The sequence below is a fragment of the Lissotriton vulgaris genome, chromosome 2_2, assembly GCF_964263255.1.
Source record: "Lissotriton vulgaris chromosome 2_2, aLisVul1.2, whole genome shotgun sequence".
Lineage (NCBI taxonomy): Eukaryota > Metazoa > Chordata > Amphibia > Caudata > Salamandridae > Lissotriton > Lissotriton vulgaris.
In genome coordinates this window covers 16,577,490-16,604,656 of record NC_141688.1, presented here as the reverse complement: position 1 = coordinate 16,604,656, position 27,167 = coordinate 16,577,490, and the positions used below count along the sequence as shown (strand labels likewise).

General features: G+C 43.2%; 1 protein-coding gene across 2 annotated transcripts in view; it reads left to right on the top strand.

Moving 5' to 3' along the window:
• The window catches only part of TERB2 (telomere repeat binding bouquet formation protein 2), a 714,733-nt gene that overhangs the window by 301,945 nt on the left and 385,621 nt on the right, over positions 1-27,167 (top strand). For both annotated transcript variants that reach the window (XM_086959187.1, XM_086959188.1), the window contains exon 4: positions 1,318-1,379. In XM_086959187.1, coding sequence (XP_086815313.1) covers positions 1,318-1,379 — 62 coding nt within the window. The remainder of the gene's footprint in view (positions 1-1,317; positions 1,380-27,167) is intronic.

Genomic DNA, 27,167 nt, shown 5'->3' with positions numbered 1-27,167 from the left:
TTTACAAGCCAATACGCCCTCAACAATCTACCCTCAATAAGAATCTGATAGCCTTCTGGGAGTCTCACTCCTCCTCCCCGATCTCAGAGCTGGATTGGACAAAAACTTGGGTCTCAACCATGAGAAACAAAATCAGAGCGGTACTGTCCCAGACAAAGTTTTGGCTATTGCATAAGGCCTACTGGACACCAGCCCGTCTCCACTCGCACAAAATCAGGGAGGATCCCATCTGTTGCAATTGCAATGATAAAACAGGTGACCTAGAACACTTATTGCTCCAGTGCGATTGTGTGGTACCCTTTTGGGATAAGGTCTTCGAATTCATATCTAATCTCTACTCATACTCCCCTAGTAGAGATCTAACATCACTAGCTTTTAGTTTCCTTAGAGCAGAGTCGCTGATTGAAAAAGATAGGACGCTCCTAGACGTACTCCTAATAGCAGCGGTTAAGATTATACTCAACAATTGGAAAGGCACACTCAAAGCTTCCTTTAATGCTGGTTAAACTGGCTCACCAACCTAAGAGGGGCTGATAACGTAACTCTCCAGAACTCGCCGTGGAAATCTTCTTCCAGGCATATGTGGGACACTCTTGATCTATACCTTAGCTCACACAAACCGCCATGAATCACACCAAACATGTTAAACCAATCACCCCACATGACCGGTCTATTACATCAGGGTCCATTAGTTAAGACAGTTACCTCAGTCACACGATCCCTGTGCTAGAACTCTTCCTGCTGCTCATTTGGTCACACCTCTTGTCACCATTAATCTGCTCAGTCGCCTTCATGCAACTTCACTTGAAATTACATTCGTTTAAAATGTGTTAAATTGTGATTTATTGCCATACCACCTTACCCACTGATGTCATCTGCTTTGCCATTTTAATTATTGTTTTCTTCTATGATTAATTTCGTATGTCTATTCCGTATGTCCCTCATTTAATGTATTGTATGTACTGCTTCATTTGGAAACAAACAATAAAAAACTTTTTAAATAAAAAAAACAACTAAAATAAACCTTCCCGCAACTCTCCCACCACCCAGATGTTCTTTTTTTAAGTTATAAACTTTGGAAAGGAGAGGCACTATGTATTTTGCAATTATTAACCAGATTACAAAGGTTAATATATTTAAAATCTAACAATGACTTTCTCACTGTAGAATTGAGTTTATCCTTCGTAATGAGACAACCCACTCCCAGTAAGTTTTAGCAATTAATCTTACGCACAATTACATTCACTAATTGCCATTAGTATATATTCCTGAATATATTTTCTTGACGTTTCTAACTAAGTATATTGATAATTGTAGAAATTAGAAGACAAATTGGCAGTTTCATATGGGAGCAGGACAGCGAGTCATTGATCAAACCGGTAAGGCTAAGCTTCTTAAAGAAGATATTCATTTTTGACTTTGTACTTCTGGATTGTGAATCCTCTTTGTATGAAGAGACAAATCTTTCTGGGTTTTGTCAGGCTCTGTGAGCATACATGTTGCAAGGTGCTATCTCCGACATTGCATCTGACTTGTGTGATTCAGGTTTGTTTATTTTATTTAGTAGTTATGCTATGTCATAAAACAACTGCAGATATTTAATGTAATGGAGTAAACATTCTTAGGGTACTAAGGTATTTTTACAATTTGAACTATGATTTAATTTGTAACATAATGTCTACTGATCGATATGAACTTCAGTTGGTGGAGGTAAGGAAGTTTATTACCTGCAATCCTATTTCCCTCTCAGGGAAATCTCCTTTGATATCATAAGCACTGAATGTGCTTATTCACCTCTTTTAAATTCATATTTGTTTCGGAAATACCAGAAGTCATAGGTAACAAAACAATGTTGTATGTAGCGTTAAGACAGGCTATATTGCCAATTCTGTTAATGTAGTTTAAAAGAGGGAAGAAAAAACCTACAGCCTTTAATAGTTGCTGAAATCAGAAAAAGTGACTTTAAAGAACTTTCTTCACAAACTCTTTTTACTTTCTTTTAAAGTGAATGATAGGGAAGGGTAGGGCAACGTAACTGCATAGGCTGAAGCATTGAAAACAATGAGAATAGAAAACTACACTTTTAAGGGCACCCTGACCTCCGGTGTCCCATCATGCCCTACAGGTGATGTTTAGCCATTTCATTTTTACTCTATAACAGGATAGAGTTAACCGCACAATGGCTTTCATTTATGTTATGGTGGAAGAAGTAAATTACTCTTTTGCCCTGGTGGAGGGATCGTCCTCCAGATTTATAAATAACTGCCAAGCAGGTAGTCATTTATAAAGCATTGCCAGGAACCACCAACACAGTGGTTCTTGCCAATGCATTTTTCTGTTTAATACAGGGTTCTTGAAACTGATTTTCTTTTTGAAAATAAAAAACGCAATGTTCCCCTTGCCCTTGAGAGCCTCTTCTATGGCGATAGGACCATTTAGCAGTTTTCACTGCCCCTTACCTACTGGGTTTTCCCGGCTTCAATGGGCAGGGTAATCTGACTGGTCATTCCATCCATCTAATTTAGGTGGGCAGAATGAAATGTCAGCCTCCGAAGACCCTTACTTCACCAGGTCACTATCATGGCAGAGACAACGTATTTGCGTGTAACAAGAGGGAGAGAGAGGACTAGTTAGCTAGTCCGAGCCCCCGAGAGTTTATATGTGATTAAACAAAGAGGACTAGCTTAAGTTGACCAAAGTGTTACAGTACTCAAATTAGTTCTGCCAAGGGCACCTTGTTGGTGTATTCATGAAGCCCTCACCCACCAACCTAGTTGGTGGCATGCTTCATCATCGGACCCACCCAGTGACACCTAGTATGTCCCGGGTGTGCTACGACGCCTGATTACAGCGGAGCTGGTATATTGCTGAGAGTGCAGTGAGGTTGGGTGAATTGTGATTTAAAACGGCTTGGTGGTGGTCCCAGTACCCGAGGGTAAATTAAATTTTAATTAATGGGCCGTCACCAGCGGTTAAAAGTAAGGCTACAGGAAGCATGCCACCAACTAGGTTGGTGGGTGAGGGCTTCATGAATACACCAACAAGGTGCCCGTGACAGAACTAATTTGAGTACTGTAACACTTTGGTCAACTTAAGCTAGTCCTCTTTGTTTAATCAGAGACAACGTATTCTCCGCTGTAATTAACCATTAGGTCCATCTGCTTTTACATTTGGCGTGTGTACTGTATTCTTGGCGGTAAGGATACTCCATCGTCGTTGCGAAGTAATATCCTTACTGCCAAGAATTAAATCGGCCCCTCTGTCACTTCCATTGGGAAAGAAGGAGGATTGCTTATAATTTCAGTGGAGAGCCCCCTGACAGAGGAAAAGGATTACAGGTAAGAAACCATTCCTTCTGTCTTAGTGGATCTCCTTTGATAATCATAAGCATTGAAAAAAATAGCTAGCTCATCCCCTAAAACCCAGCGAGGGAATAGATAAATAAGGTATTATATATTTAGGAAAATAGATTTCTTACAGTGGCTTGCCCCACTTGGGCATCTGCTGTCCATCTGAATCAAGACAATCATGCCTTAGAAAGGGGTGAATATACTCCAAGTTGCAGCTTTGCTGATCTCAAATTGGAATATTTATGATGAACGCAGTAGTAGCCACCTAACCGATGGTGGAATGAGCTTTTAAGTTTTTCAAGTAAGGCTTTGTTGCCTTTCTGGTAATACAGGATTATCCAGGAGAAAATCTAGAATAGGATTGTTTAGAAGTGGCAAATCCTTTACACACAATCCCCTTGATATCCTCCACCTCCTCTCCTTCCGGAATCTTCAAGATTCTGAGGTTATTCCTACGGGCTTGCGTCTCTAATCTTTCCAAGTCCATCCTAAGGGACCGGTTTTGCGTTTTTAGAGCATCAATATCCTTAGAGTTTCCCAACACGGACTCCAACAGTGTGGTAACTTTGAGCTCAAGTGACCCCGTCCGGGTACAGATGTCATCCAGCCTTGACTCCAACAGATCAAACCTATCATGAATACTTGTTTGGTTGTTCTCCGAAATTTCAAACTTACTTAGCAGGTCCCCCCTCAATGACTGAAATAGAAAACCTAACCTATCCCCGTCATCGTCTGAGCACTCTGACCACTGCGGGACACTATGGACCTGAGTCTACAGCTGGACCTTAACTGGGGTTTGAGCTTGAAGCTGAGCTGGAGCCTGAGATTGAAATTGAGATTGAGGGGTTTGTGTGCAAACTGCTAAGAGACGGGGTTTTGAAAGATCGGCCCGATATTGATTTGGAGGCAGAAATACAGAGGGTGCATAGGGACCCCTTTAGGTTACATCCAGACAGGAAAGCACCCAGAAAGATCCTTGTTAATTTCCAGACATATAGTGTCAAGGAATTAATCTTAAGCAGGTGCTTATTTCGATCCACCCTCCATTACCGGGCTAATCCTTATCAAATTCAATCAGATATTGGTGGCTGAACTGCGCAGAGACAGTGGGAGCTCGGTTCTAGAATGCGGGAGTTAAGGTCACTCGGTGCTCAGGTTCAAATGAAGTTTCCAGCCCTTCTGAAAGTGATGTGGAAGAATAAAATGTATAATTGTAGTCAACTAGAAGATGTGGATGACCTCCTAAAACAGCAATCGAGAAAATTGGTTGTGGAGAATATATATAATCTATAGGGAACTTATTGATGTGGAAGGTTTTAAGAGGGAAAACATTTATTGAAAAAAAAATGGAAAAAATAATCACTTATATATGACTAATATATGACTTAAAGATTTAAAGATAGGAGGAAAACAAATACATAAAACACTCTTTTAAAAAAAAAACAAAGGGAAGAAAAGAGGGAAGGAGAGAATTATGTATAAACAATAAAGAAGTCCCTACAGCAGGCGCAGTAGTAGTAATAGGGTTATAGAAACATGTCACCCGGTAATAATGAATTAGCCGTTGTGTGGGTTCCTTAAAGGCGATACCAGCGCCTAGTATGAAGGGGGGTTCCCCAGGGGAGGGTTAGGGAGGGGTCACAGTGGGGGGGAAGAGGGGGGACGGGTGAAATGAAAATATTGTCCTCATACGTTGCAAAATGGTTTTTTTTGTAAAAGCTCTAGATATAGGGCAGTCTTGGATAGGCCAATAGCAGGGTAATCGGTAATAAATTCCTCTCCTGGAATGTTAATGGCTTGGGAGGAGGAAGGAAACAATCTAGGGTCCGCGAATATCTAAAAAATTCAGAAGCCCATGTATACCTTCTGCAGGAAACCCATCTAGAGGCCAAAACATGCGAACAAGTCTTTGGTAAATTGGGTTGGGTATAGGATGTACTATGCTCAAGGCAGAAGGGATGTTCAAGGGGCGTAGCAATTATCATTAGGGTAAACAAGGGGATTAAGGTCCAGAATTGGGACACAGATCAGTCTGGTAGATGGCTAGTGGCAGCCCTCTCCATAGGTAGCCTACCCCTTACGTGCGCAGTGTATTATGGCCCGAATGAGGACAATTCTAGTTCTCTTTTGAAACTGGGGGCAAGCTTACTACGGTACGCAACACCGACTATATTAGGCGGAGATTTTAATCGGGTCCTCGATAAGCAGCTGGACCGATTGTCTAGGGCCAAATACTGTGTCACATCCAGTACACTATCAGCTCTCAGGAATATCATGAAAGATTTCAACTTGCTGGAAGTGTGGAGAGCTAAATATGGTGCTGTAAGAGAGTATTCGTTCTATAGCAAAAAATACAAGCAATACTTAAGAATAGACTATTTTTTAGCTGATCAGGTATTGCTTGCGGATATTGTATCGGTATCTCATACTCCAGTTGGTATCTCAGATCATTCAGTGGTTGAACTGCTAATCAATCTTAAGTCTAGGCCTATAGAGTACAGATGGACTCTGGATAGAACACTTTTTTTGGATGATAGGGTAAAGGTTGAGGTTAAACAAAGAATTACTGATTTCTTCAATTTTAACATAGGCTCATGCACCAAGCAATTAGTTTGGGCATCTTTTAAGGCATATTTACGGGGTGTATTGAGTTCACTGATGAGTTTTAGGAGGAAAACCATGAAGAAAAAAGAAACTGACGATCTTGAGGCCATAAAGAAGAAATAACTGGAACTACAGTTGGCGGCCCTGACACCTAGGGATAGTATCCCGAAGTTGGAAAAAGAACTGCTGGAATTACAAGCAGTATTTAAAGCCAGAAGTGATAAGATCATCAAGGAAAGGTGGGAGGTCAGCAGGTTGAAGAATTTTGAGTACGGTGAGCAATGTGGTGCTCTCCTGGCCTGGAAATCGAGGACTGAGAGGAGTAGAAATAATATTAAGTCATTAATCCAGAGGGAATCTGGTATGCTGATTTCTGAGGATGAATTGATTAGGGAGGAGGCCAGGGGGTTTATGCATGGTTTATACCAAGAGGATAATAGCCTTGGAGTAGAGAAGGTTAATGCCTGGTTAAACTTGAGAGACCTGCCCCAATTGTCAGAATCAGACAAGTTACATCTAGCCAGCAAAATCACGGAAGGGGAAATAAGATTGCAAGTTAATGAAAATGAGCCGAGGCAAAGCTGATGGCCCTGATGGCCTGCCAGTTGATGTATACTCGGATAATTTGGAGGTAGTTGTGCCGGTGCTTAGGACACTTTTCAATAGAATCTTTTTACAAGGGGACAGCATTCCCCATTCTTGGTTGGAAGCCACTATTACATTGATAGCAAAGCAAAATAAAGACTCACAAAAAAATTAGTCTTATAGACCAATTTCATTTCTAAACTCCGACTTAAAGATCTTTTCCGGGATACTGGCTACTAGATCAGCCAAAATTATTAAGCCCGGACCAAAGAGGGTTTATACCTGGGCGGCAGCTTAATGAGCTTACCTTTCAGGTATTGGGGGCAATAGATTTTGCGGTGGAGAGAGGGCTGCCACTTGCCATCATAGCTATCGACGCAGCTAAAGCGTTCGACCAGGTCAAATGGGCGTACCTCTGGGACACCATTTCCAGGTTTGGGTTTCCTTCCACCTTTATTCAAGGAGTTAAATCCCTATATAGGAGCCCCCGAGCTAAAGTTCTAGGTAATGGCGGTTTAAAAGAATGGTTTAACATCTCCAGAAGTACTAGGCAGGGTTGTCCCCTGTCACCCTTATTGTTTGATGTTTATATTGAGCCGTTTGTCTGTTCTCTTAAATCTCTTGATTTTTTTCACCCCTTAAAAAGGGGTAGTTGGAACTTAAAACTGCACTATATGTGGACGACCTCCTCCTGTATACATCAAACTATGTTGACGCAATACCCCATCTATTTAAACTCGCCGAGGAATTTGGAAGGGTATCTGGTTATAAAATCAATAAAGAGAAAACAGGCATAATGGGTTGGAACAACGTAATCCCTGTACAGGGGGCTAAACAAAAAATCAGGTACCTGGGAATATATCTTACTCAAAAATTGGTGGATACTCCTAAAACCAGCTGGCAGTTAGTAGTGAAGGAAGTGAGCAAGTTACTGTCAAGATGGGGAAGTTTGCCTCTGAACATATATGGGAGAGTTAAACTGGTCAAAATGACTATCCTCCCTAAAATAACTTTCCTGTTTAATACTATCCCCCTCTCATTTAATCCTAAGGACATTGCTAGCCTTCAAGGGAAGATCGGATCATTCATATGGGCCACAAAATCACCCAGGAAAGCCTGGAAGAAATTGAAGAGAGGGCTGAAGATGGGAGGTTTGGCCCCACCCGATTTACTTTTATACTGCCAATCCTTCCATTTTAAGAATTTTAGAATATTGGCCAATAAGTTAGACTCCTCTTCACAGGGCCGTCTCTTCCAGGCAATGTTATTTGACCAGCCACAGGATCTGGAATTATTTTCTTTTTAAATTTGGGGACCAAAAATTTTATGAAAAAGTCCGCCTTAAGATCTTACAGGCGGCACTTAAAAACTGGACATATATCCTGAGAGTTCTGGAGATTACGTATTATAACTTACAGGCCCCAATATGGGATTCCCCTGGCACTCCAGAATGTCTTTTAGATCGATTGTCACAGCCACTTAAAGTAGCATGTTTTAAAAAGTGGGGCGATCTCTGTGTTAATACTCGGCTTATGGACTGGGAGTCCTTTGTGAATCTAACCAATGGGTCCCTCACCAGATTTAAGAACTATCAGTTGTCTGCATGGTGGGGAAGACAAGTATGAGGGGCTGGAGAGGATACTCTAATTCTAGATTCTATTGGTAGAGGGAGGGTCTGGAAAAGGGAGGTCTCCTTCTGGTACAGAACACTCGGGGGAGTAAATGACAGTCTGGACTCCGAACTGGCGAATCTTTTGGGGCAATGTTTTAACTGAGAGTGCAGAGGAGGTACAGAGAATTTGGACTGATGCATTCACTATGTCTCAGAGGCTAATCAAACCAGCAAATCTCAGAAGAAATCACCTATTTACAGCTTATAGGGTATATTGGACACCGGCCAAATTGTTCAGGATAACAGCGGAGAACTACTACTGTCCTAGATATAAACTATCGGCAGCGGACGATCAACACAAGTTTATAGATTGCCCAGAGATCACTAGATGCTGGGAGGCAGTATGTGGTTTCCTTGAGGAGGTTTTATTAACGCCAATTATATGTTGTCCTAGATTGATCTTTTTTGGCCCGCCGCTGGGGTACCTGATGAATGATATGGTTTCACAGTTTCTGTTCTATGTGATTGTCATCGCTAGGAGAGAAATATGTAGAGAATGGAAGTCGGAGGCCCGACCCAGATTCGCTGATTGTCTAAACAATATCATGATGATCAGCCAGTCAGATATGGCTTGTGGCGGAGAGAGTGCTAATAAAATTTGGTCTGCACTAGAGGTCTGGTCAAGAGAATAACTTGGGTCCAATGATTATGCCAGAGGTTTGTGGTCCGGTCCTCCCTGGTAATTATAGTTCATCAAGTTAAATGGGAGTTGGACAAGGAGACAACCTACCTCTGGGTGAATCCTGTTTGCCGCACATATTTTCCAGGGCGGAAACTAAGTTTGCGTGTGTGAAAGGCGCAGAGAGATCCCATCTAGAGCAAACATATTCTGGTGGCATGTATGAGGACAAAAAAAAAAGTGGCAAACCCTGGTCATAAAGTACCATGGTAGTTTAGTATGGGTCCTCATTACTACCCCATCACTTTGAAATACTGTGTAAGATTTCTGGGAACATGGAGAGTGTATTTAGCTACCTAGATGTGCCGAGGTTATAGCGACCAAGAAGAAAGTCTTCCAGGAAATGTGCTATAGGGAGGCTTTATGTAGAGCCTCAAAAGTAGGACCCATAAGGCGAGCAAGGGCAGTTTCCGCCCCCATTGAAAAATAAAAAGGTATCCTGATAAGAGGATGCATTTACTTAATCCCAAAAACCATATGATTTACAAATAGCAGTTTGTGCCCATCAACCCTTCTTTCAAACCATTTACCCAACTGTTGCAATTACTGGAATATCAGCTGCTTTGAATCCCCATACTGTCCCAAAATAACAGGTTTTTAAATTATTTCAATATTGCTTTGCACCCAGTAATCGTAATGTTATTGTGCCTCAAGTTCATTTGTTGCACAATATCCCATTTATTCAAAAAAATGTTCTTCCAGTCGGAATGTCTTCTAAATATGCATATATCCTTTATTCTTCATTTCCCCAAACTTCATTAAAAATTCACAATCTTATTCATTGGCTGCCGCGTATTTTGTCTTCATTGGGACTTTTTCAAGGATGTAAATGACCAGTATATACATATAAATATAATATCAAATATTTTGAACCACCTCTTCTAAAAATCTCTTTTAAACTAAAGTTAATACACAATCTTCATAAATCAAGGGTTTTGAATTATAATGTAAGACCAAAGAGGGGGACTGAGGGCTAGTTTAAAGAGGTCCAGTGCACAGGCCCGGAAGACTATAATAGCAAGACAAAAGTACAAAGTTCCTCTGATTGAGTGAGATCGAGGGGTACTGAACATGGTCTGGTAGTGAAATCCAGAAAGATTCACCAATGTGTGTGTGAAGGAGAAGGAGTTCTCCTTGTTGGAACTAGGGCTCTCACACACCTAGCAAGCTAGGTGTCATGCTTTATCATTTGAGCCTGCCCCTCGTCAGGTCGGCGCTGCAATACCTGACGGGCACCCGAAACCGGAGCTCTTTGTCTGAGATCTTTTGTTGCCTGCCGGTGGGTGCTGTGGGGGTGAGAGGCCAAGAGAGTGTAGTAGGGGTAAAGGAATTAAAGTAGGTCAGTTAGTCCTAAACAACATTTATTATGGAGTTAAACTGCCTAGTTAGAATAGTGATGAGAGGACCCAAACCTAGTCATTAGGCGTGTAGTGGTAGGGGTTCTACTCTCTTGTGATCGACATGTTTCGTGTCTCAGAATTCAGTAATGATCAGGACACTTCTTCAGGATCGAATTGTATGCTATCTACACTTAAAGTTAGAGGTAGGTGTGTGACTACCTACCCTGTCTTGTCGTAGTAGATCTGTGAATTAGAATAAAAACAAGAGGTATAAAGTAACACATTGGTAATAATCATCTCTCTGTGTGATGGATAATGGATCTCTAATTTGTGATCAACATGATCTATCTATCTATGAACATATCTATTATGGCAATAAGATATAAGACCAATCTTAGTGAAGTATCCTTATGCACAGTTATCATTCATTTAACCATAGTTTGTGAAATCCCTATGTATTAGAGGTGATTCACTAGAAAATGCATTCATTGTGCCAAACCAAATGATAAAAACAATAGGAAGTTTATAAAAACAAGGTACCCGGTGTAATGGGTATGGAGGGACTCACCTAAAATATTCGCATGAGACGTGTGCTACAGCTGTCAGCGGTTAGAAGGACACCGATTGGGTCCTATTTAAAGTGAGATGGCAAATTTTGGAAAACAACTTAGACAATCCATGAGTGTTGTTAAGGTGGGCAAAAGAGGCTTCAGTTATCGTCAATAGCAGCGTGTAGCCATCCAGTTAGTCATGAGGCAAAGTGCTCCTCAACATCTTACAACTAACTTGCACATTTAAATATGGCCGCCACATCACTAAGTAAAACGCCTCGGTTGGACCGTCACAGATTTCTTTGACGGACCCACACACGTGATTCCAATCCTGCGAATAACTTCCAATTAGTACCCCCACCGCTATTCCTCCTGTTTCCAGGTAAGCGCAAATTGTTATGCCTCCGTTTCTGTGGCTTCGCTACCTGGCATGGCCCGGGTTTGTTGGTTTGTGCGCATGCTGAACGCGCAGCCCCAGTGCTCTTCACCCAGTGGACCATCTGACCCCCTAGAGGTGTCCTGGGATTGCACGCTGGGGTGTTGTTCTTCATCGTGTTCACAGCCACGGCACTGCTCCGCCTACACTTTGCCTCATGACTAACTGGAAGGCTATACGCTGCTATTGCAGATAATTGGAGCCTCTTTTGCCCACCTTAACAATACTCATGGATTGACTTAGTTGTTTTCCAAAATTTCCCATCTCACTTTAAATAGGACCCAATCGGTGTCCTTCTGACCTCTGACCGCTGTAGCCCACGTCTTGTGCGGATAGTTTAGGTGAGTCCCTCCATACCCATTACACTGGGTACCTTGTTTTTATAAACTCCCTATTGTTTCTATCATTTGGTTTGGCACAAAATTAATGCATTTTCTAGTGAATCACCTCTAATACATAGGGATTTCACAAACTATGGTTAAATGAGTGATAACTGTGCATAAGGATACTTCACTAAGATTGGTGTTATATCTTATTGCCATGATAGATAACTTTATCTATCATTTATATGTAACACTCATGTTGATCACAAATTAGGGATCCATTGTCCATCACACAGAGAGATGGTTATTACCAATGTGTTACTTTATTAGTCCTTTATGCCTCTTGTTTTTATTCTCATTCACAGATCTACTACGACAAGACAGGGTAGGTAGTCACACACCTACTTCTAATTTTAAGTGTAGATAGCATACAATTCGATCCTCAAGAAGTGTCCTGATCGTTTCTGACTTCTGAGACACAAAACATGTCGATCACAAGAGAGTGGAACCCTACCACTAGACACCTAATGACTAGGTTTGGGTCCTCTCATCACTATTTTAACTAGGCAGTTTACCTCCATAATAAGGTTTGTTTAGGACTAACTGACCTAATTTAATTCCATTACCTCGACTACACTCCCTTGGCCTCTCACCTCCACTGCACCCACCGGCAGGAACAAAAATCCCCGACAAAGAGCCCTGGTTTCGGGTGCCCGTCAGATATTGCAGCGCCGACCTGACGAGGGGCAGGCTCAAATGATGAAGCATGACACCTAGCTTGCTAGGTGTGTGAGAGCCCTAGTTCCAACAAGGAGCACTCCTTCTCCTTCACACACACATTGGTTAATCTTTCTGGATTTCACTATCAGACCGTTTTCAGTACCCCCCTTGATCTCACTCAATCAGAGGAACTTTGTACTTTTGTCTTGCTATTATTTTGAATTATAATACCACTTAATTTCACTAGTGTCCTATGTGCAACTGTATAAAGCAGCTGCATTACAATGTTCAAAAAGTCAATTCATTCTTTCATTTAATATCGCCATAATCTCTTGAATTCATTAATATGAGAAATGCATCCCTATAAACCGGTCTCGTAATGTATTGATAAACATTCTATATTTAGATCATATTGATCACAACTCACTTGTAATTAATACTTTAGATTTCGTATATAAAAACCAAACCAAATGTGGGACACCTTTGTAATCACGTCCAAATTTCCATAATCTTTATGTGTAGTCCATATATGATAAAATCACAAATTGCATAGCTACCTTTCTCTAAATGTAAATTATTGAACACAATTACTTATCATTTATTTCAATAATAACTCATACACATTCTTTCATATTTTTAGTGCATCTCGGTGTCAATTTATGTCCAATTTTTCGCTGTTACGATTTACATATAGTTGCATGTAACCTTTTGAGACTAACATTAATTGGATCACTCTGTGCTTCCTAAATGCTTATAATATTCCAATATTCTGTTTCGTCCAAAACTCATCCTCTCTTGAGTGCATTGTTGTTGTTTTTTTAAAACTTGTTTTTAATGACATTTATAGAAATCACACAGGAGCAGATCTCAATAGTGTTATCAGCTGTTTCCCCACAGTATTACACCAGATCTTTTCAGCCAGAAGGCAGATGCCATTGCATAGTGTCCATTAGTGTCAGCTATCTAACGCAACTGGGTTGATTTCAGAGACAGTACATGGAGTGCAGGATGGTGATTACAAAAAGGGGACACAATGGCAAGGCCGGGTCTCCCGTAGGTGCACTCTCAGTGTTTTAACAATCATGGGGCTTCTGCCTAAATACCATAGCTCGAAAGGAAACTCAAAGCCAGCAAACTTTGTCTTAAGGGACATAACTTTTAAGGCTGCTCGTAGGAATCACAATTTCTACCAAGAACAATACATTCATCATAGAGAGCAAAGAGATAAAGAAAGAGACAGCAGATAGAGAGCAGATAGGAAGGGGAAGGGGGCGAGATGTGTGGGAGAGGTGTGGCGGAGGGGCTGGGTTCTATCGCTGCCTGATGCCGGAGGCGTTGTAGGCACTGTGGTTGCACAAATCATTGGTGGTCATTGGCGTCATGCAGGTAAATGCCTGGTTCACCTAATTCAGAGGAGGTGTGGGGGTGTCTAGAGTCTGTCAAACAAGTGCCGCCCGGGGAGGGGTTCGAGTGAGTCCATCGGGGATTTCCAGATGCTATCTGCGTCCGGTGGGTATACAGCGTTTACGAAGAGGCACAGAGCCCGCAACCTCGTGGGTTGAAGTCGAGCGTGTTCCAGTCTGCAAAGATCGTCCACCAGTGGTTGCCACAGTTTGGCGAATTTAGTGTCCTGTAGTTGCAAGCGCTATCGTGTATCACAAGCGGCTGAACCAGACATTGATAAGGGGTGTTTCAGCTTTTTCCCAGTAAAGAGCAAAGATTTGCTTAGCAGCCCTGAGCATGTGGAGGCTGAGATGCCCATCACGGCGGGTGATGGCGCGCACGTTGATCGGCTGGTGGCCCAGGACAATCACAAGCTGGTTTTCAGGCAACCAGTAGCCTATTACCAGTCTGATATGACTGAGAACCTCCTTCCAATAGATGGTCAAGAGTGGGCATATCCGCCAAATATGCAGAAAATCCACTGGTTCATTAGTGCAACACCAGCATAGAGGTGAAGAAGTGGGAAACATTTTATGGAGCCTGTGAGGGGTATAGTACCAATGTGTCATAACCTTACATGCGGATTCCCGCTGGGGTATGCTATGGTAGACCGACGGGATATCTTGCCACAGGAGTTCCCATTGGGTGGGTGTCATATCAGTGTCTGAGATTGACAGCCACCACAGCTGGTAGGCATGTGAAGTGGCTCGCGGTGAATGTTGGAGGACTTGGTAAGTGCGAGAAATTTGTCCCCTGGAGTTATCGAAGGAGCGCACCAGTCGCTCGAATGAAGTGAAGGGTCGAGTGGCGGCCCGTGTCACAGAAGACGCCTGAACCCAATGTCTGAGTTAAATGTATTGAAATCTAGCCCCCTCTGGTAGCTGGAAATCCCGTTTACATTGTTCAAAAGTTTTGAAGGTGTCCCACATGAAGAGGTCCAGAATTGTCCTGCAAATCCCCCACCCCCACTTCCCCGTCCAGTCTGCGAAATAGGGCAGGTGAAGAGCGGGCGGGAAGTGGGAGTTGCGAGGTACGGGAAGGATGTGAAGCCTCTACATATTGCTAATTTGTTCCGAATCTCGAGTACCGTCTTCATGGGAACCGCGATATAGGCGCTGCGCGAGCGGGCTTCCTGTAAAAGCCATGCAAGGTCCCAGATGGGGCGACAAGTCACTGCCCTGTCCATATGAAACCAGACTTTTTCACTCTCCCATGCCATCCACTCCGAGATGAAGCGGAGAAGTGATGCCCAATAATATTCCAACAAGTTGGGGCAGGCCAACCCTCCCCTATCGCGCAGAAGCATGAGTATTTTATTAGAGAAACGAAACGCGGCCTACTGCCTCACCATATAAACGTGATGAGCTTGCGCTCAAGGCCCTGAATCTGGTGCTTCGGGATGGGTGTGGGTAGGGTCTGGAAGAGGTAAAGTATCTTTGGGGGGATTGACATTTTGACCGAATTCAAGCGTCCCAACCAGGATAGTGGAAGGGATCTCCACGTTCTCAGTTCAGCTACGACGGTGCCTTTACACTACTGCCAGTTTGTTTGAGTCTATGTGGCAAGGTTAGGGGTCAAATTGAGCCCCAGATACCGAATAGAGTGTGACGCCCATTGATAAGGGACAAGAAATTGGAAAGTGGAGATCTCCTCCGCAGGGATCGTGATATTGAGAGCCCATGATGTCTCATGGTTGATTTTAAGCCTCGAGACCTATGCAAACGATTGAAGCAACTTATGCAGGGCAGATAGAGAAGTTTGTGGGCGTGATAAAGTGAGAAGAGGGGCATTGGCAAACAAGGCTATTTTGTGATCTAATCCCCTAAGTGTGATGCCATATCGAGGGACTGGCGGATCGTGATGGCTAGCTGCTCCACCACAAGAGCAAATAAGAGGGGTGACGGGGGAGAGCCCTGTCGGATGCCCCTGTGCATTGAGATGGGTTGCGTGAGCTGGTCATTTACCCGCACCCGAGCCAGAGAGGAGAGATAGGGAGCCATATTTTTAGTGATCATTTGCGGGCCCAATCCTATTTTCTCTAGGACAGCTCGAGGGAACCCCCAATCTACTCGATCGAATGCTTTCTCAGCATCGAACAATAGCAAGCAGGAGGGTATCTTCCAATGGTGTGCCTTCCCGATTAAATGGGCAACACGCCGTACATTATCTGCCCCTTGCCGTTGGTGAATAAAGCCCACCTTATCCGGCTCTGAGTCCCGTGAGGTGCAAGGCGAGACGTTTAGCTAGTATTTTAGTATAGAGTTTGAGATCCGTGTTTAGGAGCTCGATGGGACGGAAGGAGGAGCAGAGTGTAAAATCTTTCCCCAGTTTGGGGATCAAAGCAGTTTCAGCCATGGCCATATCCGTGGAGGGTCCTACAGTGTTGGAGAAAGAATTGAAGAGGCGGAGCATATGGGATTTAAGTTGCGGGATGAATGCACGATAGACAAAGACCGGCAGGCCGCCCTGGGGTTTTGCTGAGAGGAAGGTCTTTTAGAGCGCCGGCAAGCTCCTCCGGAATGATAGGTTCCTCCAGTAGTTGAGAGTGGTATCTGCTAATCGGTGGCCACTCGCAAGCCTCCAAGGCAGCGAGCACCCAATCCGTATCGGGCGACTCCCTGGCATAGAGGGACGAGTAGTAACTCTAGAATGCCTGCATTTGGCGGCTTCGGTGGTGGCCCAGGTACCATCTCTACAGGATCCTTGTGGATATGAGGGGGGAAACGGCACAAGAGGGACGTTTGGGACGAAAAAGAGTGGTCCTGAATGAGAAGTTCCACATGAGCATGGTCAGAAACAGAGATGTCTGACATGAATGCTGAGAGGGTGTCTGTGACAAGGGAGTGTGATACGAAGAGGTAGTCTATGTGCAAGTAGGAGCGGTGAACATGTGAGTAATAGGAGTAGTCACGGGCGTCTGGGGAGTTGTACAGCCAAATATCTATGAGGCCCAGTTTAGTTAGTTGCTTCTTTAAGGCAGAGGACATAGCCGCCATGCCATGGAATCAGGCTTCTCTACGGTCAAGTCCCGCCTCCCAAACCAGATTGAAGACTCCCCCCAAGATGAGACCAGGATCATCGTGTGTTATGTGTTCCCGCGACAAACCCCGCAGAAAGGAGTCCTGAGCTTGATTCGGTGTGTAAGTGTTGCATAAGGTGAGGGTTCGTTGCCCAATGTTGACGGTCACTTAAAGGAATCTGCCATCCTTACTACGGACTACCCTAGAGTTCCCCTGGTGAATGCAGAGGATAGCCACCCTAGCTGATTTAGTGGGTGCGATGCCCAGAGTTGAAGAGGTTATCGACGATGAGGCATGCGGAGACGTCCTCTCTCAGAAGATGAGTTTCTTGCAAAAATATGATATCCGGGTTTTGGAGTACGAGGTAATGCCATATCAGGCGGCACTTGTTGTGGGAGTTAAGTTCCTTCACGTTAAGGGAGAGGAGTTTCAGACAGGGTGCAGAAGTCTTCATATCAGTATACCATGTGCGAGCAGCCTTTCACGCAGAAGAGTAGGGGTAGGACTCAGAGTACTCCTCCCTCCCACCCATGCATCTCTGAATAAAAATATAGAAGACAAAGACCGTGGTGTTCGCTGTAAGGACTAGCGCAGTGATTGGAGAGAGAAGGTCCTCTATACAAAGAGAACTCTCACCACGATCAGGACTGACCCACCGCCAGGGATAGAGATAGGAAGAGGGAAAAGAGAAAAGTGAGAAAGAAGAGATATAGCATTCAAAAAATAACAACGGCCATCGTGACCAACAGAGTCTATTTTAGTTCGGGGATAAGCCAGGCACGAAGACACAGGCCATCACAGAGATGTCACTCTCCAAGGAATAGAAGTGGAGGCGGGTCATAGGAGGTCAGCACCACCCTCTAGGAGTGCTGTCTGGAACCGCCGTCGGGTTGCAGTTCAGGCACAGGGCAATCATGTCAACAAGGTGGTGGCAAGGGAGCGGGGCACTAGACTCACCCCGCAAGTGGACGGCAACACTGTCGCCAAGCCACCATTAAAAAAAAACATTTTTATGGTAAAGATGACCGCAGTCCCAAAGAAATATTGTACTTATTACAAAAACGTAACAAGGTTAATAGTCAAGTTTAGTTCCAGTTGTGAAATGTATCCCAGTCATGAAGATTATTCTTTATAAACTCGTTCCAGCCATGGAAATCATTCCTAAGAGGGCTTTTTTCTTTTTTGTCAAAAGGTTCCTCAAAATGCCTTCTTAACACCATGCGCGCTAGCGGAATTCCGCTCGCACGCTGGGTTTTGCGGAAACGCACTTTACGTGACGAGCTGGGCTCGTCATCAGCGTGCGAGGAGGCTACGCCATGACGAGCCCAGCTCGTCATCAGCGTCGAAGGGGTTAAGGATCCTACTTTATGATTGAAATAGCAGCACTCTTACAGGACTTTTTATTTCAGGTATCATACATATTTCAATAGCTTAATAAAGTTAGTAGTCAAATACAGAATATGGACCTCATTCTCTAAAGTCACTCTACCCTTTTTTATGACCTGTGTCTATCATCCCAAATAAGCTTTATACGTGTGTGGTATTTGCCATCTTAGCACCTCTACAGTAACATTCTTGAACTCATCTATTCTTTGACCTACTCGTACACTGATACACACTTTGCAGAATGATCTCTAGAAAATCCTTTTATATGCCCCACACTCCTTCCTAGACACCAAGAAGTTCTTATTTCATAAAGAAAGATTCATTCTATATAAATATTTGCACAGTTATCCAGTTCATAACTTACCACAGTTAAATGTTTGCAGCATCTCACCCCATTGGAAATTATGGCTGGTAGTGAGTACCACTATTTTCCTGCCACCCTTTACACTTGACAAACCCCAGATCACTTGAGGTGATTCAAGCCAACATATTGATAGAGGAATAATGGCTGGCATCTGATTAGTCCTTTTGAGGAAGGTCCTGCCTTCACAGGAGCATCCTGTGTGAACACTATGAGAGGTGAAGGTTCACAAACCTCAGTTATTGAAACCACTCTGGAGCAATGTGAAAGCATACCTTTCAGAAGGTTTTTTGACCAACACCACCAGTTGATTGACCACTTTGCATGGGTTGTTAGGATCTCTATACTTCGGTTTTCCTGAGAATTGATACCATTAATGCTCCAGACCCTGTTGCAGTAGACTTGTGTTCAGACGTGCATTCAGGACCAGAAAGATACATGATGCCATTACTCCTAGAAGAGAGGGTATTTGCCTCACCATTGGATGGGTAGTTGTCTTCAGTTTGTGATACTGCCAAAGGATATATAATTGTCTCTCTTCCAAAGGGGACCCTTTTGTTTGCACAGTGTCTAAGGCTGCTCCCTGATAGTGTGGGTATTGAACTGGCATGGAGATGTATTTATTATGATCTATATGTATTCCTAGTTGATTAAGAATTTCAACAGTCATCTAATAATATTGGCACAAATGTCCGTAAGACTACTATTTGATGGGACTGTAATTTATGCATGAGTAGAAGAATCTCCTTACTTTCACGAGGTGAGCTGCTATGACCGCCATGCACTTGAAAAGGTCCGGGGTCAAGATTTGAGACCGAAATGGAGAACTTTGTATTGTTAGTGATCTCTTCCTAACGTGAACTGCAGGAATTTCCGATGTTTCTTTGCTTTTGGGATGTGAAAATAGGCATCTTGCAGATCTTTTGTACATAGCCAGTCTCCTTGATGAAGTTGACAATAGATTTGATATAGGCCAATATCCTGGACTTCTCTTTGCAAACCCCCTTGTTTACTTTTTTCAGATCTAAAATGGAGCTGAACTTGTTTTTTTCTTGATTTCTTTATAAGAAAATAACAGGAATAAATTCCCCATCCTTAAAGAAGAGTTGAACCCTTTCCACAGCATGTATTTGCAAGAGGATGGAGACTAGGGGTGGGCGGAATTTGCGAAATTCGCTTTTGCTAACTATCGCAAAAATGTCAAAAATCTCTGCGATCACGCGGAAAATTTCGCAAAGACGCAGAGGTTTTTTCCCCGCCCGTTCGCAATATTTTCTGCGTGGTCGCGGCTCTCCAACCTACCCATGCGGTTGCTCACTTGTCCCGCCCGCCCGCGATGCTTTTTTCCTGTTCCGGGTCACGCAATGCATGCTCGCGCTCGTTCGCGGTAGTATTTCGTTCGGGAAAGCTTTTACTTATTCACGCCGCTTTTTGCGTGCTCGGGGAGAAAATATTGTGCGAAATTGCGCATGTGGTCGCAATGGGCGCAGCCATCTTGTTTTTCACTCTATTGCATGGTTCTTGGGCCTGATTTTGAATCCTCCCTGTATCTTTGCAATCCTTTGTTTCCAGTCACTTTTTTAAAATCTTTTTTTATTTATTATCTCTCTAACTATTTTCCTGCTTCCGATATTTTTGTTTTTTGTCTACTTATTTTGAGTTTTTAGCTACTTTTTCACTCTTTTTCTATTCCTTGCTATTTCCTTTACTTACTTTTTAAATGTTATTACCTTTTCTTTCCCGCCCCGTCTTGCTCCCCCCAGAACCATGCCAAAGGGTAGGGCTCGCCGCAGCCAAAGCCGCGACCGCCTTCCTTGCTGAAGGCGGCGCCCACAAGGGGTGCCGGCACGGGCCTTATTTGGGGAGGTGGAGTTGGCTGCACTTATCTTTTTTGTGCAGCGCCACCTCCCCTCTACCCTCGCAGCAGGTGGCAGGCCTGGGAGTGTCAACAGGGCTGGGGGAAGGTGCGCCGGGCAGTATTCCGCTGCTCTGGGGTCCGGCGCCCCCAAGTGCAGTTGACGCACTGGTTGTCCGACATACTGGACCGTGAGCAGGCCCTGCTGGACCTGCTAGGAGTGGTGGTCCCGGGTCTTGGTGAGTAACTATTTAATTATTACTACTTTGTGTCTGTTCTTCTGCTATGTGTTATATATTGCGTTTATCTATTTTTCTTCTAACCAGCTAGAATGTTGCTGCTTACGTTCCAGGTTAATTAGGTTTACAAGTCTTCTGTCATTGTTATGACACAGGTGCTACTCTGCGCTACTACTAATCTTACTTGTGTGCAACTTTGCATTTGCGTTCGCGTAGCGTGATTATGTAAGAGTTTATTTTAGAGAAATTAAGTTACGTAATGCTATAGTGACTCTAGTCCTTACTTTGTCCTATCACTAAGAGATAGAGGCGGATTGATACTTAGGTTTAGTTACTTTGTATGAGTTTGTAATTTTTTTTGTGGTATGCGTGATGCCCCCTGAGTTATGTCACGTGCTGCTGGTACCCCAGTCTTTATTAGAACCTTTTCTAGTTTGTTCAATGAGTGGTGGTAATACGCTTGGCACTAGCAGAACATCAGCATCAATCTATAATCAACCCAAAATTTGGTGTATACAAAAAATGTAGTCATGTGTCTTCCAATTGACCATATGCATTGTTGAGGATTAAAAGAAGGGGAAATGCATACTTAATGTACAATTGGCATGCCTGGAATAGGTGGGCTAGGTCAGGTGGTACAACGTACTTATGCTTAGTTAGTATTCTGGAATCAGAATGGAAGACTGGATTAGTGTTGATAAATAGGAAGTAGTCGATCGACGAATCCCCCGATACTATTTGTTGACCAGATGAGATCGGTCAATTTAGTTATTGCAATTGTTGTTTACATAAGTGTTTTTTGACCGTTCTTTCAAAATATTTCATTTGTTTGACACCATCCATCAATGTTTGTCTCTTTCTTATATCTTTCCTGTTCAGCACCCAGAGGCAGGCAGACACAGACAGGGAATGGGACTCAGTCGGCAGGAGAACCACAACACCAGGACAACACCAACGAGGGCACCTCTGCTGGCCCTAGTAAGTCTTCTTGTTTTTAATAATAATTCTTATTCCATAACTTGTACCGCACCATATTTTTCCCGAACTATTGTTCCAGTTTCCTAATGCTATTTTTCACCAACAATTATCATTCGATCTGTACTGTTTCGAAAATCTTGTTATCCCTGCCTTTGCTATGATGACTCTCTGTACTACTGCTACTATTAGTCTGTCTGTACTGTAGTAGCTAAGCGTGCCCCGTTGGCCACTCTTTATTTAAAAGGTTGTAAATAAAACTCATCAGTAGCTCTAGCCATTGAGTCCAGTCCTTTCTTTGGGTCGTCCTCTTGTACTACTTCTAGTCCTATTGATTTTGAGTCTTTGTTAATCTTGAGGCCTTGACAATTCACACCAACAAATGCCCAAGCACAGGTATTACTATTTTGATATGATAGGACATACTACTAATGTTGTAGGGATTTTGCACATACAGACCTTTACACAAGAAAATAGGATGTTGGTGATGGTAGGTTGGACCTTCCTTACACTCCTCAACCAGAAGTTTATAACCCACCACAATCCCCTGCCCGACTAGTAAAAATAGTGTCTTGTCATAACTATTAGCTCTCTGAACCCTCTCCCCAAGATACCCAACAAGTAGACACCCCAGAACAAAAAACACCCAACACACCCAACCTCTCAGTAGTTGAAGCAATGCGCATGCTTCCTTTAATTTGCTCACTCGTGTAAGTCCACACCAAATACCAACAAGTCTATGTAAGTTCAAAATGTTTATTGACAAGCTCTGTACATTAACATAAACATTGTTACACTTACTTACAGTTGTTAATTAAATCATGATAACTGAACAGTGGTGGAAGCACCTCCATCCTCTAGGTATAAATTTATAACTGAAGATCTCTGAGTGAAGGGACCCCTCACCTTAGAAGAACCTAGTACTGGTAGTTGTTGCATCATAACCTCTGCAAAGCTCTGATTCGTAGAAGGTAATCTTACGTCTGTAATGCGAAAAATGAAATGGTGCACGTTAGTATATTGCAAGCATTTCTTAGCCGTGCCAAAAAGTGTAGCATTTATGGATCAGCAATATGGACTAACAGTACACCAGAACTTCATAAAAAAGAGGCTTGTTAATTTTTGGTTGACCGCTCGTACGCATCGCTTAGATAGCAGTGTGAGGTCATGTGGGCTCAAAGGTGTCTTATATAACAAGCTGCAAGGTAACGTCACATGTGCAAAAATAAGACACAAAGGTAAAATGGTTGCATGGCTCGAGCTAACTAAGCAAAGGCTAGAATGACCCTGGGGACCATACATAACTACTAGTGTCTACTTGACTACTACCTGATTTGTACTAGTGATGTATGTTATATACCATTAACTTATTTTTCAATCTTGCTACTGACCAATAGGGGGAGGTGTATATGACGCCTAAAAAAGTGTAATGTTTTCTAGGCGCATTGCCGGGGCCAGCCAAGGCGCCACGAAGGAGAGGATGCAGCAGTTGCAGAGGATACCGATCTAGCTGTAGGGGGAGTGCCAGCACCAGTGGCGGGCGGTGGTAAGTTAGATTCATAATCCTTAACTATTGTTGACATTACACTCATTGCAAGGGTTGTCCCCCAGGCCGGCGGTAGTCACCCCCAACCCGCAGGGGCAAACCTCCCACCATCCCTGTAGAAAAGACCCCCGCCATATTACAAGAGGTGGGGGGTCCACGGCGGATAGAAACCATCCGCCGATTTTCCCCACAGTTGACATGTCGACCGGGCGGAAAAGGTTTCAATATGGTGGTGGTGTCTGAACACACCGCCAGCCATATAATCTGCATTTTGGAATGCCTTTCCGTGGCGGCATTGCCTATGCTATGGTACCCCCTGCCTTTCAAAGCACAACGTGGCAGGCTCCGTACGGGGCCTGTTATGTTGTGCTTGGAAAAGCACGACATGTATTTTTAGCATTGCAGCAGGCGGTGCTTTCGGCACCGCCCACCACAATGTTAAAAATACGGGATGCGCCCGCCACTGTCGCGGGCGCATCCTAATTGTCCCCACGGGACCCCCACCCTTATGGCGGGTGGTCCCATTTTAGCGTGAAGATGGCGGGCTGACTTTGTCCGCCCGCCGCCTGATGGTCAGATCAGATCACCTGGTGTTCAACTAAAAAGTGAAAGACAGGTGGAAGGAAGAAAGGGCGAGATTTAATAAATGTTATGAACTTACTGTGCTTTATAGTGCTACCATGCCACCATGGGGTATATGTTGGTAGGCGTTTGCGATTCGCAAACGCCGAAATTCGCAGAATTTCGGTGTTTGCGAATCGCAAACAGCCCTTTGGTATGTAGGTGGCACTTAGCAAAATAAGGAATTGCAAAAATTGCGATACCTTATTTTTGCTTATAGCATTTAAGGAATCGCAATTTTGCGATTCCTTAAATGCTATGTAGGGGTGACTTAAAACTTGCTTTTGGCATAAGCAATGGCAAAATACCACCTACTTCAAGTAGATGGTATTTTGTGATTTCCTTTAAAAATGCATAAAAAAAAAAAAATCAAAGTGCCATGTGGCCACATTTACTTACAGGCACATTCCAGGGGTGCAACAGGTGTCCTTTGGACACCCTGGCACCCTTGGAGTTGCGATTCTCAAATTGTGATTTTCTCACAGAAAATCGCAATTTGAGAATGTATCCCCATTCATTCCTATGGGCCTTTTGGCCCATAGGAATGAATGGGACACTCATTCCTTAATTGTGATTCGCAATTTGCTAATCGCAAATAAGGAATGTTAGAGATTCGCAAAAAAATTGCGAATTATTACCTACATTCCATTTTCCTATTCTCAAATAGCGATTCCTTAAAAACCGCTATTTGAGAATTGCAAAATGGAAATTACCTACATATGCCCCCTATGTGTATAACTATAACTTGTCTTACTGTTTTTCTAAGAGTATATTTTACAATTGTCTTGTTTCTTTTTGATATACAGCTACTCCTTCTAAGGTTGATATGAAGGAGTTGGCCGACAAGGCACGTCGCCGGAAACCGGAGGAAATACAATGGGAATAACGGCGGCTGGTTGTCTTGGCGGAGGAGGAGGAGACTGCTGCAACACTTGAAGCCTCCTCCAGTGCCCCGGGCCCCAGCCACCGCCCTCCATCTGGCTGTCGCCCGCCGCCCTAGCCGCAACACCATCTCCGGTGCCCCCCACCACTGTTGCTCCTGTTGCCGCACTCTCAAGCGCCGTGTCCGCCGTTTAGAGGAGCAAATGAGTGTCGTCCTTCAATCCCAAGAAAGTCCCTGTCTTAGTTCTGCCCCTTTTTTAATTCTTGTTTGGGTGGGTGGGAATTGGGCGTTGGGGATTTTTGGACATTTGGACTTCAATTTCTTTCTTACGGACATTGGTTGGGGTTGGGGAGGGGGGTGGGTCAGCTTTTGTGGGCTTCCGTTTTACATAGTTTATTTTTGTTAAAGTAAATTAAATATATATTTATACTATACATGCAATGTTGTTAATGTTTTGTAGGTGGAGTTACTGTTTTACCACACACTGTTTCCTTGTTGGTGCAGGTCCGCCCATAGCCAGTGTTTGATTTCAATAATTGGCTGACTATGTAAGACACAAACGGATAGATGTGACACCCCTCACTGATTGAGTTGTCCTACCAGTACATTGTCTCTCTCTTCTAGTCTATGCATTCTTTATCTGGACTCAAAGGGGTGTGTTAATTCATAGAAAACATGTCCAACATTAATTTTGCCCCCCCCAAACTTCTCTTACCTTTGCTTGATGATGGCTGCATGGTGAAGATGGTTTCCTTTTTCTATTCTAACATGCCATGATTGGGGTGGTGGTGGTAGTAGTAGTAGTAGACACTGGCAGGGCAGCAGCATTTGCAAAAAAAGAAAATGAGACAGTCAGTCGCCTATGAGAGACTGTTCGAGGAGTAGTAGAATGAAGTACAGAACAGAACTTACCGAGCAACAATAATATGCTAAATATTTTACAATAAAACCTAATGGTGGTGGGGATAGCCTACTAGACAGAGTTACAAAAACTATAGTTGTGTCGAGTCACTTGACTAGGCCTACAGCATAACAGTTAGTGCTCTGTATGATGAATGCCAACCAATCCAATCAATGCGGAGGTATATGTTCCTTTGTTAAATAAAAATCACCTCTAAAATATATTGCTCATATGTGGGCAAGCAGATGAAGATCATCGCTCTGCCTTGAAATTGAAGTACTATTGCTTTCGCCACATCCGCCCCAGCAAGCGTGTGATTAATTATTGGTGTCCATTTAATTTAGTCACACCTCAATAAGTCACACAGCCCGGGGGAAGAGGGTTAGGGTTTGTTGAATGGATGGGAAGGGGTTTTGGGGGAAGGTCTGATAGAGAAAAACAGTACAAAAGGACAAACAAACAACAAACTTTGAAGAGTACCATATCCATATCAATATGGTAAGGGAGAAAAAGGAAATGCATGCATGATGATGATTGATAAAGAGACCCGGATTTCATACACTTCTTGTTCAGTTGTTCCGGGCTGAATACTTTTACAGATAGCAAATAGAATTTTTAAATATTGGTAGGAATGAATCATAAACAGAGAGCAAACCTAATGATAATTACAACAACAATAAGAACACACTATTATAAAGATTGTAGACAAACAAAATGAATCAAATTATTTAAAAGAAGGTGAAAGTTGATACTGTAACGGTGTTATTCTGGTCAAAAATGTGGACTGGATTTGCATCTCGGCATTCCTCTTGGTCCTCTCGTCCATCAATCTTGGGTGTTGCCAGTCGCCACTGCCCGCCTGAAAAAAAATGTAGATTTATTGGTAAGGTAAGTGTGCATTGTTATGTTTTCCCAAGTATATAGGGCTAGCCCGGCCTGTAATTGTAGATGGAAACACAAAGGGGATATTGAGAAACAAAGTTGAAACAAATGCACAAGTTATGGTGTAGTCATAGTGCAACACAAGAACACTTTTTGAGGCGGCATGTATGCATAATTTCTACTCTAGTCTGTTTCCAGCATTGACCTTCAACAACAACAGGACAGAGCAGTCCCACAGTGACAGGCCTGACGGGCCGGCACCTTGCTTAATAAGCAGATCCTCCGTTTAGAGTATTTTTTTTAAAAGAGTTGGATAAAGGCAAAGCACATATCCATTCCAAACATAGCATTTTACAATTTAAGTTAGTAAATTAAAAGCACCCCAGTCATCCCACCGCTACACTCAACTCCACTTCTACACAGACATTTGGGTCTGCTGTGGTTGTTGTTGACGTGTTTACCTTTAGGTTTTTATTCCACGCATGAAACGTCCTCCTGGCATGTTATTATTCCATCAATCATCTCTGATACTTGTACTGACTAACTGTGAAGGTCAGCCTGCAGTAGAAGTAAAATGTTTACACAACAAGAGTAGAACTATTATTGACTTGAGTCACTCTTTAGTGTGTACAGTACGACTACTAGTACACTTTGACTTCACTTCGTGCACAACAAACAAACAACAAAAACACCAATCGCTCAGTCAGGTGTCCAATTCATGCCATTCATTTTCATTACCTGTTCCTTCTCATCTAGTTAACAGGCCGTCTTTTTCGCCATCATCATCATGGGCGG